Source organism: Pristis pectinata, chromosome 11 (genome assembly GCF_009764475.1).
Source record: "Pristis pectinata isolate sPriPec2 chromosome 11, sPriPec2.1.pri, whole genome shotgun sequence".
NCBI classification, from domain to species: domain Eukaryota; kingdom Metazoa; phylum Chordata; class Chondrichthyes; order Rhinopristiformes; family Pristidae; genus Pristis; species Pristis pectinata.
Window position 1 is genome coordinate 49089771 of NC_067415.1, and position 12770 is coordinate 49102540.

Consider the following 12770-nt stretch of genomic DNA (forward strand, 5'->3'; position numbering starts at 1 on the left):
ACTGAATTAATAAAGCCCAGAAGTGGATGAACCAAACTTTCTCCTTTCAAGATACTAGAAACTTAGTTGCATCTCCCATTCCAAACCTGAAAATTATATTGTGGTCAAACTTACTTTTATGTGTTCCAACCAGTGTGTGGATTCTAAATTGGACAGCCAGTGTGATTCTTCTATGTTGGGATAAACAATTTCCTTCAATTTCCGTAAGGATTCTCTCATTACATGTATATTGTGGATATCGAGGAAGACCAGCTCTGCATTCTGATAGGCATCTTCACTTTCATAACCACCTCCCTTTGCCTGAACAGATCAAAACATGATTCAAGCAAAATCATCTCAATTTCTAATACTGATGACAGTAATTAAACTGGTGACTCAAGTTTCAAAGGAAAGAAATATATATATATATAATATATATTTATTCTGTATCTGTTTTTTTAATATACACACACACACACACACACACACACACACACACACACACACACACACAGTCTTTACAAATGATTTCAGTGTTATCTTCTATCCTTAGGGATGTCAGGAATGAAGCAACCAAAGTGTAAGGCTATTTGTTATAATGTATACGTGCTTTGAAAAATGTTTGCAGACTCAGAGTTGCTGTTATAGATCCCAGCATGCTCCAGTTCCACATACTAATGCTGCAGGTCTGAAGGGTGCACTGTTGTTGACACCAGGTTCATTTATCACCAAATGAGACATGTCAGAAGGTAAAGATCATGAGGAAGCTCACCTAAAGAAACAATACCCAAACTGTATTTAGTAGCTGTGAGCCTTCATGCAAACTTAAGAACTGTTTGCTTATTTCAGTGAATGCAAATTGTGGGTTTATTCTACGAGAATAACACTGCAAATAAAATAACGTATCTTCAGGAAAAATAAATACAACCAATCAACTAAAATGTTTACCCTACAAACTTCCTCCTTTAACCATTACAAATTCTTTGGATTACATGTTTCCTTAACAAATTAGTTTCAATGTGGCTTACATGCTTCCTCTCAAGGATGTACAGTGTCTTCAGTATAAATACCAGTTCAACCCAAGTTTGGTCCATCTTGCTTTCCTAATTTAACTAGCAAATCCAGCTAAGTACCACACAACAAACCAATTCTATCTCAACTACTTGATTAGGATGCATTTGAAGGTAAGCAATTACAGTGGCTTGTATCTTCCCAAGCTGATGTTCAAAAAAAAAAATCACACCTGTATTGACCTCCATAATAAGGATTTCCTCATTTGTATCTCAACCCACTAGCATTAAAATGTTAATATCTCACCACCTTTCAACTCAACTTCTCCAATACACTAGTTTATATGTCCAACTCATCCAAAATCCTACCATTTCAATTTCCTACTGCAATAAGTACATTGATGTATCTGTTGCCCTTGCATATTGATTTGAAAATCCTTATCCTAGACTACATGACCTTCTCCAAACTACATTTGCATTTCCTCCAGTCCCAAGACTTGGTCCGTGCCTTATGCTATCCTGCCTTTGTGCAATCCTTCCCATTACTTTATTCAGGGCCATACCATTTATTCATATTTCTGAAATCCTGTCAAAGTTCTTTATTGCCAATGCGTCCCACTGTCATGAACCTTCACAAAATGTTGTACCTTTCTTCTCACCTTCAGTCATCCATCGCAACTCTGCTTCAGTTGTATTCCATCTCGATCACCCTACTGTAATTAGCTGTGAAACATTTTGCTAACTTGTTTTTTATGAACCCCCAATGTCTTTCTTTGAGCTATTTTTGTAATCAAATAAATCTTTTACTTTTCCTGTCTTACCTTTTCACAAAGTTATTGCCTTCCATTGAACTGGTCATTAACTTTTAAAAGCAGCCTCCTGTTTATAGTTTCACATTCCTTTCTCCATTGTTCACTCCCCCATTTATTCTCATCTATCCCACTGATTTTCTGCATTTCATTAAAATGTGTCAGCTCTACCCTTACTTTAAAATTTGCCCTCTAAAATTAACTGATTATCCTTTTATTAAAATGTTTAATCTTTACCTGTGCGCTAATAAGAACACAAGAAACGGAAATGTAGAACATATAGATGTAGAGCTGTCCACTCTATAAAAATCATGACTGAAAAAACAAGGTAATGTGGCTTAATAACTACCGCCCGGTGGCTCTGACATCCACTATCAAGAAGTGCTTCGAGAGGCTGGTCATGGCACACATCAACTCCAGCCTCCCAGACCACCTCAACCCACTGCAATTCGCCTACCACCGAAACAGGTCTACAGCAGACACCATCTCGCTGGCCTTACACTCATCTCTGAAGCAAGTGGACAGCAAAGACACCTATGTTGGACTATTGCTTATTGACTACAGCTCCGCCTTCAATACTATAACTCCCAGCAAACTTATCTCCAAGCTCTGAGACCTGGGACTCAGAACCTCCTTGGATCCTTGACTTCCTGACCAACAGACCACAATCAGTAAGGATAGGCAGCAAAACCTCTGGCATGCTTATTCTCAATACTGGTGCCCCACAAGGCTGCGTCCTCAGCCCCCTACTCTACTCCCTATTCACTCACAACTGTCCAGCCAGATTCTGCTCTAACACCATCTACAAGTTTGCAGATGATACCACCGCAGTAGGCCATATCTTAAATAATGATGAGTCGGAGTACAGGAAGGAGATAGAGAGCCTAGTGACATAGTGTCATGACAACAACCTTTCCCTCAATGTCAGCAAACCAAAACAAAACATTCTCTCTTTTCTCCCCCCTCCCATTGGGCAGAAGATACAAAAGCCTGAAAGCACGTACCACCAGGCTCAAGGACAGCTTCTACCTCACTGATATAAGACTATTGAATGGTTCCCTGGTACAACAAGATGGACTCTTGACCTCACAATCTACCTTGTTATGACCTTGCAAGTCTGGTTATTGACTTCAGGAAAGAGGGTGGTGTACATGCACCTGTCTACATTAACAGTATTGAGGTCAAGAGGGTTGAGAGCTTCAAGTTCCTAGGAGTGAACATCACAAATAGCTTGTGCTGGTCCAACCGTGTAGACGCCACGGCCAAGAAAGCTCACCAGCACCTCTACTTCCTTGGGAGGCTAAAGAAATTTGGCATGTCCTTCTTAACACTCACCAACTTTTATCGATGCACTAAAGAAAGCATCCTATTTGGATGCATCACGGCTTGGTACAGCAACTACTTGTGGACACAGCTCAGCACATCACGGAAACCAGCCTCCCTTCTGTGGACTCTGTCTACACTTCTCACTGCCTCGGGAAAGCAGTCAACATAATCAAAGATTCCACCCACCTCGGACACTCTCTCTTTTATCCCCCCTCCCACTGGGCAGAAGATACAAAAGCCTGAAAGCACGTACCACCAGGCTCAAGGACAGCTTCTACCCCACTGTTATAAGACTATTGAATGGTTCCCTGGTATGACAAGATGGATTCTTGCGGACTCTTATCTCACAATCTACCTTGTTATGACCTTACAGCTTATTGTCTGCCTGCACTGCACTTTCTCTGTAACATTTTATTCTGCACTATGTTATTGTTTTATCTTGTACTACCTCAATGCACTGATGTAAGGAATTGATCTGTACGGATGGTACGCAAGGCAAGCTTTTCACTGTACCTCGGTACACGTGACAATAATAAACCAATTGATCTCACATCACATTCCAGAACTAACCCCAAATCCCTTAGTTCTCTCATTGAAAAATCTGTTATAAATATACTCAGTTACTAAGCCTCCACAACCCTCATGGGTAGAGGATAGTGAAGATTCACTGTCAACTGGCGGGGGAAAAAAAATTCTCCTCACCCATGTCTAGAAACATCAAACTCATTTTGAGACTATGGACCCTGGTTCTGGACATTCCAGCCAGGGGAAACATCAGCCCACATCCACCCTATCCAAACTGTAAGAATTTTGTACATTTCAATTATCATGTCTCATTCTTCTGAACTCAGTAGTATAGGTCCAGCCTGCTTAATGTATCCTCATACAAGGTCACACCATGGCTTATGTAATTGGAGCAATAAAAGCCAAAATAACATTTCAGTTCCCAATTGCTTACTGTAACTGTACAATATATTTCAGTAGTGTACAAGGACAGCCAAGTCCTTCTGAACACCAACATCTTTCATTTCTGAGTATCTGAAAAAAATTCTGTTTTTTTCTATTGAAGTACACAACTTTAGATTTTTCCCCATTTCATCAACTGTGTCCTTGGCCATTCACTCAACAGAACCCAGCACTGATCCCTGCAGCACTCTACTGGTCATATTCTCCTAACCCACTGACATTCTGGTGGCAGGTTGAGAGAGATAACAGAGCAAATTAGGTGCTACCTATCAGGTCCATGGGCAAGATGGACAAGTTTGCATTCTTTCACCTGGATGATGATATAATCTAACAGATGTCAGTATCTGGACTGGGCACTATGCCAAGAGTTCTTGTGCTTGTCCCCTTGGTGAAGTGAGTCTTTGGTTGTGATGAGAACCAGGTCCAAGCATTGTCAGGAGAAAGACCCATTGGAGTTATCCTCATCAATCACACCATGCTAAAGGTGTTGCATCTTTTCCCATTGATCACTTTGCCTCCCTCTGAGATGCAGGTCAAGGTCAGAATAGAAGACTTCCTTGGCCTCACCCACAGCTCAAATGGTTTGTGTATCTGTGCTGGTGATTATTGAGCATTAGTCCCATGTTACAGTGAACCACAGGGTCATAGGCATTTTGCAATGCTGCAGGAGGTGTCACTGAGATGGCAGACTAGCTTATTCTTAATTGCAAAGCTCACTTGATGAAAACAATGTTCCTCTCCCAATTTTCCCCTGCAGAAGATGATGACCCAGGATCTTGTTCTTTGAGGTAGCCATTTCCTGCCCATTATATCACAGACAGGGTGGCAAAGTCAATATGTCGGAGTTCCCGAGCTATTTTAGTGGAGAACTTTCACTGTTTAGGCTCCCGACATTCCAGGTCTGAACTTCATATTGTGGAGTAGAAGTTGCCTGGGAATGGGGTTTCTGTTATAGCCTTTGTTCATCAGCTACAACAGGGGAGAACAACATCCTAATGCAGAGGCAAGGGGACCAAGAGAGGTGGAGAACAGACTTTACTGCATGAATATTAATGCTCAAATATCAGTGGGTATAAACATGGGTACCATTTGGCATATACACACGCTCTGTCCCTTGAATGTACGCACACACACCATTCCTGGATCACAGTTTTGGCCACACACATGCCCCCGACCATGCACTGACCGTAAACCTGGAACATTTATTAATGCTCTGTTGATAAAAGCCTTTGAATAAATCATAGCTTGTACAGTGACTCTCAATAAAATTTCAGTAAGTACTCTGACAAAAAGAGCACTAAGACAATTCTTAAATAACTGAGTTTTTAAAAATGGTTTCATTCTGAAGAAATGTTAATAAAATCTGTTACCTTGTTAGCTACAGCATTAACACTGGGCCTAGCATCAAAGATAAAAATTTTATGAGACTGTGCATTGGAATCCATTATAATCTGGAGAAACTTTTCATCATCTTTGCTGCGTTTGCCACTCATACCAACGAGAGGCTGACTGCAGCGAGTGATTGTCGCCTGACTCTCCGGATGTATCCATGATATCACCTACAGAGAAGACGAAGTAATTATCACAAAATCACAACCTATTGTATATTCAATGGGAATTTGTCAATCAAAAATGCCATTTACCAAACAAACCTACCACCTTTGACATGTACTTTTAAAGATTACTCTGTTCAGAAGGATTGTTTCAATTGTTGCATTAAGATCGAATATGAAGTATTTCTACAAACAGAATTCTTAAACTTTAAAAAAAATCTAATTAGAAAAATAGTACCTTGCTAATGTACCCATTTATGCTCATGGAATCATGGCAACAATTGCCAGGGTATTTGATTGCCATAGCTATTGCATTAGTCGTCAGTTCACTACTCAAGCACTGAATCGAGCGGGCAAATCCAAACCATTAGAACACACAAGGCAAATCCAGGTGATCAGTTTATTAATGAGTGATGAAACTGAAGAGATTTCTTTAAATTACACTCAAACCACAAATTAAAACATTAAAACAGAAATCAAAAGAAAAACAGTTATTGTAAATATAGCAAAAATTTCAAAATATGGTAACTTCAAGTCATTATCAAGATTTCAGAGTTTAATCTCATTATTTTTAAACCAAAGAGAAAACTGTAGCTGTACTTCTGCAATTAAAATATTTTGAATAGTTTACTGTTTCAATATTTTTGTCTCTTTAAGCTTTTCTGCTGCAAACATCAATCAATTATAAAAACGAATGGGTAGTTTATTTGATGCTCTCACTTTGCTTACTAAACATCCAGCCAGTAGCAGACAATTCATTGATGCATAGTTCAGTATTTCTTCCTTCCTTCTGCAAAACTCGCCAGATAAGGAACAGCATTACAGCAAACTAATGCCATATATAAAATATAGGACTAAGGCAATAGGAAGATACCATTCCACATGTTCAAGAATACATTCTGGGCATTCCACTCCAGGAAACATCAATATTCAATTATATTTTTGTACTTACTGGTAGACGACCTCTTGATCTGAAAGCTGCCACTTTCTTCAACTCATCTTCTGGAACATTCTCAGGGACTACCAGTATTGCAGGGTAAGTATCACAAAGTTCATAATTTTCATTTATCCTACTTAATTTCCAGCTTTCATTGGGTAGACCCTGAAGCAATAGGCAGAAATAAAAGTGTCTCTTCTTGCTAAAATTTATAAAAATGCATTATTACAAAGCTTTACAACAGTCAACATGGAAGTAAAGAATTGCTTAGTCACAAATGTCTTCATAGAAGCACGAGTTTCAAAAAATTATCAGATCTAAAAGGGAAGACAACAGAAGGGAGGAGAAGTCTGGTGGGGAGAGAAGAAATTTAAAGGAGGAATGGGAGGGGTGGCCATAAAGGTACGAAATTCCTGAGAGTGCTGGCCGAGGTAGCGAATGTCACTGCTGCCAAAAGTTGAGTGGAGAGAGAGGGGGAGGTTCATCAGTGATCAAAGGAATATAGTCAGGGATGGGGTCTGAAGGATGGTGTTGGGTCTGAAAGATGGTGTTGGGTGTGTATGGCAGAATGCAAAATTTGGATAAATTGGAATTTATAAATAGTAGTGGATGGAGGACAAATAGAAGCACACTGGAGTCACTGGGTTTGAAACCAATAGAAAAGGTAATGAGGATATCAAATAAGCTGATGTGGAGTAGTGGCAGTTGATGCTACTAAGTGTTAGAGAGACAATTTTGATGCGAGAAGATACAAGGCTGGAAACAGAATTTCGGGTATAAATTACATAAGTTGTAAACTGTCTAGCTTGAACCACTAGGTGGAGAATGAGCTAGAATTAATGGAGGTTGCAGAATTTGTGGCAGAAGCCAAATATGTTAACTGGCTTTCCAGAGTTTTTGTTTGTACAAAGTCATGGTCCATTCTAGTCTGGATGCTAGACAAGCAGCAAAACAGTGCACAAGCAGGGAGAAATCACGGAGGTGGTGAGGCACAGTAGGGAGCCTTCAGTACACCTTTGCAAACTGACACCATTCCTGCGGATTATGTCCATGACGGAATGTACATAAACCTATGAAACTGGCATGCAGGAAAATACTAGATAATCTAACAAACCCGAAGGCTGGAGCATCATGAGTGAAAACTTGCTTACATCCTCAAGCACATACCTCCTCTCCATGGCTCTAACTTTGCTCCCTAATCAACCAGCCAGAAAAAGTTCACTGGTTTATTTTCCTTTCAGTATTCTTATTTTTTCCTGTGAAACTCCCCGCTTGACAAAAGAAGGGTCAAGAATGACTCAACAGGGAAAAAATATAGGTGAGAAGAGAAAACATTTCCATAGATGTGTTCCAGTTGAATGGATAGGCAAGAATGGAATGAAGTGAATGGAATCTCAAAGAGAACAGATATATGATGATAGAGACATTTGGTAAAATGTTACAACAGAGGTTCAGAAGACATTGCATAGTAATGCTTCAGTTCTAAAATGGCATGGTCATCCATTATTTTTGTAGACTTGCTGTTGCACTGAGGGGAGACAAAATTCAATCGACTAGAATCAAACACAGAGCTGCACATCAGAGGAGCATGGATCTAGAAGGGAAAAAAAACATTTAAAATCTGAGAGAAGGGAGAATGGATATACAGCAGCAGTTGGTAAAGGTATTTTTTGCCACAATAAAGTGAGAAGATTTTAAAAGGGAAGAAGAGTCCTGCTGGGAGGGAACCATTTACAATATCACATCATTACAGATGGGGGGGGGGCAGGGGGGGAAGAAGAAGGCAGTCACGGCCAAGGCACTTCTGGAAGAGATATTTCACACAGTTCCTCCTATCTCACTCTGCACCGTCTACAGGATAAACTGCAGCTGTTTTCAGCAGCTAGTCTTCATTCTATGCATGCCCTTCACACTAAAAGCTAACACTCAACCCGCTTTTTCAGGTGCTGAAAATGTGCTCCCTACAGTAGTTTAGAAACAGGAGGATAGCTTTCATGAAGATGCAACATTATGATCAATTCCAATCAAGTATCTGCTCAGAGACTGGCGCATGTCCCTTGGGGACTAGGTTAGAGAAAGGGTCCACTCAGAGAAATTAATGGGCAAAAGCATGCAAGATAGGGGAATGGATGGACGGCAGAGTTGTCAACTTGGAGGACAAAACTGCTGCATATTTGTTAGAAGTTGACCAAGTGCCCCAACTTCCAAAGAAGGTGACTGGCCTACAGCAAGAAATGCCAAGTGCACTGGGCAGGCTGCCAGTGAGCTTGTACAGAAAAAATAAGAGCATGGAGAAGACTAGCCTCAATTTGTAATGAGGGATTTGTGTTGAGCATTAAGACCATCTGTCAATTATTAGAGTGAGTGATCAGCTCTGTGGCACAATAAAGTGTTTGTTGATAGTTCTGGGTGCAGATCCTGAAGCCTCTTCATACTACTAACTCCCTCCTTCAGAGACAAAGATACCATCTACCAAAATGACTGTGGGTGAAATAAAATATTTCCAATACAGATCCAGCCACAGCACACAGTTACTTCCAAAAATCTGTAAGTCATTAGTAAAATGGAAGAAACAGCCAAATAAAAGCCATAAAGTCTCTAAGCAGCTTAAAAGCAAAGTAGCAACTAATCTGTATGAAAGGGATAAGCGCCTTAAACAGTGCTTCTGCGGCGTCCACATTGACTGTTTGTTGGTCAGGTTTATCACATGGCAAGTCATGTATAGGATCAGAATTTTTTCTCAGAAGAGTCCTATAACAACCATTGGATCCCTCTGGTATTCCAATTAGTCTTGTAATCCAACTGGGATACATCTACATAAGCTGCAGGTTGCCTGATTCGGTATCAAAGACATTGCACTTCTGCCACATGACCAGCATACTTGCCACATGCTATATTAGATTTTTGGGCACCCAATTCAATGTCTAGACCATTATGTCCCAAGACCACATATTAGGCAATTAAAATATTTATCATGTCCTTGTGTTTCTAAAAATAAGCTATGTCAGTACACACAGTAAAATAAGCATGCATGATGTTGGTTATTCAGGAGGACTTAATTTTATTATAACTCATTAAACTGGAATCATCTGCAATGTATTACATACTCACTTAGTTTCCCATTACTCAGTTGAATTCCTATGCATTATACATGGGATCTTAGCAAATTTTTAATTTTCACTCACTTGTCCCATTGTAAATACTAGCAAAAAAACCAAGATAAATAACTTTAAACTTATGGACATGACATCACACAAATATATTCCTGAAATGTAAACACTCCTGAGTGGATAGCAGCCTTAATAAAATTCAAATTCAAGTTTACCAACATCTAAGTTGAAGACTAAGATGAGTAGATCCCCTTCACACTGTTAATTAAACACATTCAGTAAATGAATAAAGAAATAAAAAACCTTTGAAATTATAAATCCCAAGACACAGACACATTTTGATCAGGTTCAACAGGTCACAAAAATTTCAACTTGCAAATACTGAAGTGGACAAGACAATGCTTTTACCATTCTCTTATATTCTGCAATTGGGTCATAAACCTTCCAGCCATCTCCTGGAAATACTTCCTTGTAGTCAAATGCAAATAATGGCTGAAAAAGATAAAAATAATCTTAAAGTGCCACCATGTTAAAATTACAGCCCACAATGTCCAAACAGTTAAAATTTTAATTGGACTACAAATTACAAGGTTTGTGTTGTCCAGTCATATTTTGTTGTCCTGCATTATTAAATGTGAAGAATCTTCATGGATCACAAGCACCTCAGCATCTCCTGCTGGAAGACCATACATCCAAGACAGTAGGTACTGAATTAAAATAAAAACAGAAAATATTGGAAATACTCAGCAGGTCAGGACTCATCTGTGGGACCAAGAAACAGAGTTAACTAACTGTTCAAGCCAGAGACCAGTCTTCTTTTGATGAACGGTCTTCAACCTGAAATGTCAACTCCTTTTCTCTTCCCACAGATGAGGCCTAGACCACTTAGCACTTTCTCCTTTTATTTTACATTTCCAGCAATTTTTTGATTTTCAAGAATTGAATTAAAATTGAGTTCCGGACCATGTGGAGCACCTTTCATTCAGTCTCGATCTACTTCAATTTCCAACTTCAGAACATCTGCAACTCTGTGGATTTATCAATTTCTCCATTTAGCCATCCTTTATAGTCTGAGTGGTACTGCCATTTTTGTGGTATGAGACAACAGTAAGTGGATAGAGATCACAAACTCACTACACCAAAAGCCTTAGAATCAGCACTGAAAACACATCATTTTATTAGTTTGAATAAATGTGAAGTAAGTTACAGTGGACGCTGAGAGGAAGCCTCCTCCGTGGGGAAATCTGGAACGTAGCTTAAGAGATGATGAACAATTTCTCTCAGGGTTATGAATCTTTGTAATTCTCTATCCCAACGAAATGTGGAAGTTGTGTCACTGAATATATTCAAGGCCGAAACAGAAAGATTTTCATCTACAGAGTCGTCGATTGTTTTGGTGATCAGACAGGAGCTAAGATCAGCCCTGTTGTGATCTGATTAAAGAGCAAAACAGGCTCAAGGGACAATATGGCCTACACATGCTGCTATTTTTCAGCTTTTTTTTAAATCAACACATGTTCAAGTGCAGGAAAGTACAGTTTCTCACTTGGCCACCTTACCTTTATCATTATTCTGTTCATTAGCAGAACATTAATCATTACCACTTCTATACCAAGATTAATGAAGTTGCTTTAGTCACTTGTAATCTAAATCCACAAAAAAGAGCAACCCAAAGATGCACGGATCATCTTTTCAGTTTGTTTTGTGTTCTGCCATTTTTCACTCATTTCGTAGGTCACTATATCGAATATGCACACTGTCCAAATTGCAACATGTTCCCAAAGTAACCCTGCACAGAACTTTATGGTTAGTATTTTTTTCTGCAACAACAGGACTCTCCAATAGAGTGTTAAATTGACATTGGTCCTAAATATGAACCTTCTTTCAATTTTTTAAAAATAATCATTACTTAGCAGACAATTTAGAGATGTATATAGCTAATTAAAAACTACTTTATAACAATACCTTCTTTAAATCAGATCACCATGCCTTTTAAAGCATGCAGAGAACACCATTAATTAAATATGAAAAGAATACCAAATTATTGGATGTGGGAAATGCATATTTCATCAAGTTCTCAAAAATGGATCGCCGAGTGTGACCTTCTTGTTTATGAGCAAAACGGATGGTCCGAATATCCTGCAATTGAAAAGAGAGATTATTAAATTGTGACAATATTATTATCCAACAGTACAAAGAATGGTTCTTTAATAATGGGCATTTCTTCCCTATTTCATAATAGAGATTAAAACTATACTCTATGTTGTTGTAAGCAATTACAAAATTAAAAATGAATACTTTTTCAGAATACATTGAAAGTTTTCACATGCTTATTTCAGGTGAAAAGAATAAAATATCACTCCATAAACATCAGCCTAAATTTTTCAGAGAAATATTGCCAGATCCACATGGATGGAAAAGCTGGAATTTCCCCATTGGGAAGCACAAGACTCTTGCTTAAATGCTTGTCCCGAGTACCCTGACAAGTTCAGCTGGCAATTTCATAACAGGTTCATGCTGTCTAACTCAAAGATAGAAACCAACTTCCTTCATTTCAATGAATGCAGCGGGTCAGCTTTGTATCCTTTAATGAGCTGTATGTGGGAGCTGTAACCTTGTATGTTCAGGCCAGGCTTGAGCCCTTACCTTAGTTCCATTTCCATTGGTAATTATTGTAGCAGCCTTTGTAGGTAAATGTAGAAGTTCTTTGTTTAATAAATATAGAGTGATGTTTCTGCCAATTAGAAAATTCAATTCCAATAAAGAGCAAGGATAGAGAAGCTTTATTAAGAACACCAGGAAAGTACAGTTAAATATAATAGGTCACTTGCATATACAAGGTTTCTGAAGATCATACTTGCAGCTAGGTTTGCTAGTGCTTCTCCAGGGGAGTTTAAACTAGATTTGCAGGGGGAGGGGAACCAGGGTGTTAGAGCAGATAGTGAGATGGAGGAGGATAAAGGTCACGCAAGGACTGCAGGTATAGACAGAAATCAAAGGTTTGTACGTGATAGAAATATTCCCACGTGCATCTATTTCAATGCAAGGAGTATTGTAGGTAAGGCAGATGAGCTTAGTGT

At 39.0% G+C, this 12770-nt stretch overlaps 1 protein-coding gene across 9 annotated transcripts in view; it reads right to left on the minus strand.

The window, feature by feature from the left end:
• The window catches only part of mtmr2 (myotubularin related protein 2), an 82774-nt gene that overhangs the window by 22060 nt on the left and 47944 nt on the right, over window positions 1-12770 (minus strand). For all 9 annotated transcript variants that reach the window (XR_007957212.1, XR_007957213.1, XM_052026791.1 and 6 more), the window contains 5 exons: window positions 11728-11829; window positions 10099-10182; window positions 6596-6745; window positions 5461-5649; window positions 115-300 (listed from right to left, as the gene is read on the minus strand). Coding sequence is in view for 7 of the 9 variants with exons in the window: in XM_052026791.1 (XP_051882751.1) it covers window positions 115-300; window positions 5461-5649; window positions 6596-6745; window positions 10099-10182; window positions 11728-11829 (711 nt within the window). In the remaining 2 variants the exon portion in view is untranslated. The remainder of the gene's footprint in view (window positions 1-114; window positions 301-5460; window positions 5650-6595; window positions 6746-10098; window positions 10183-11727; window positions 11830-12770) is intronic.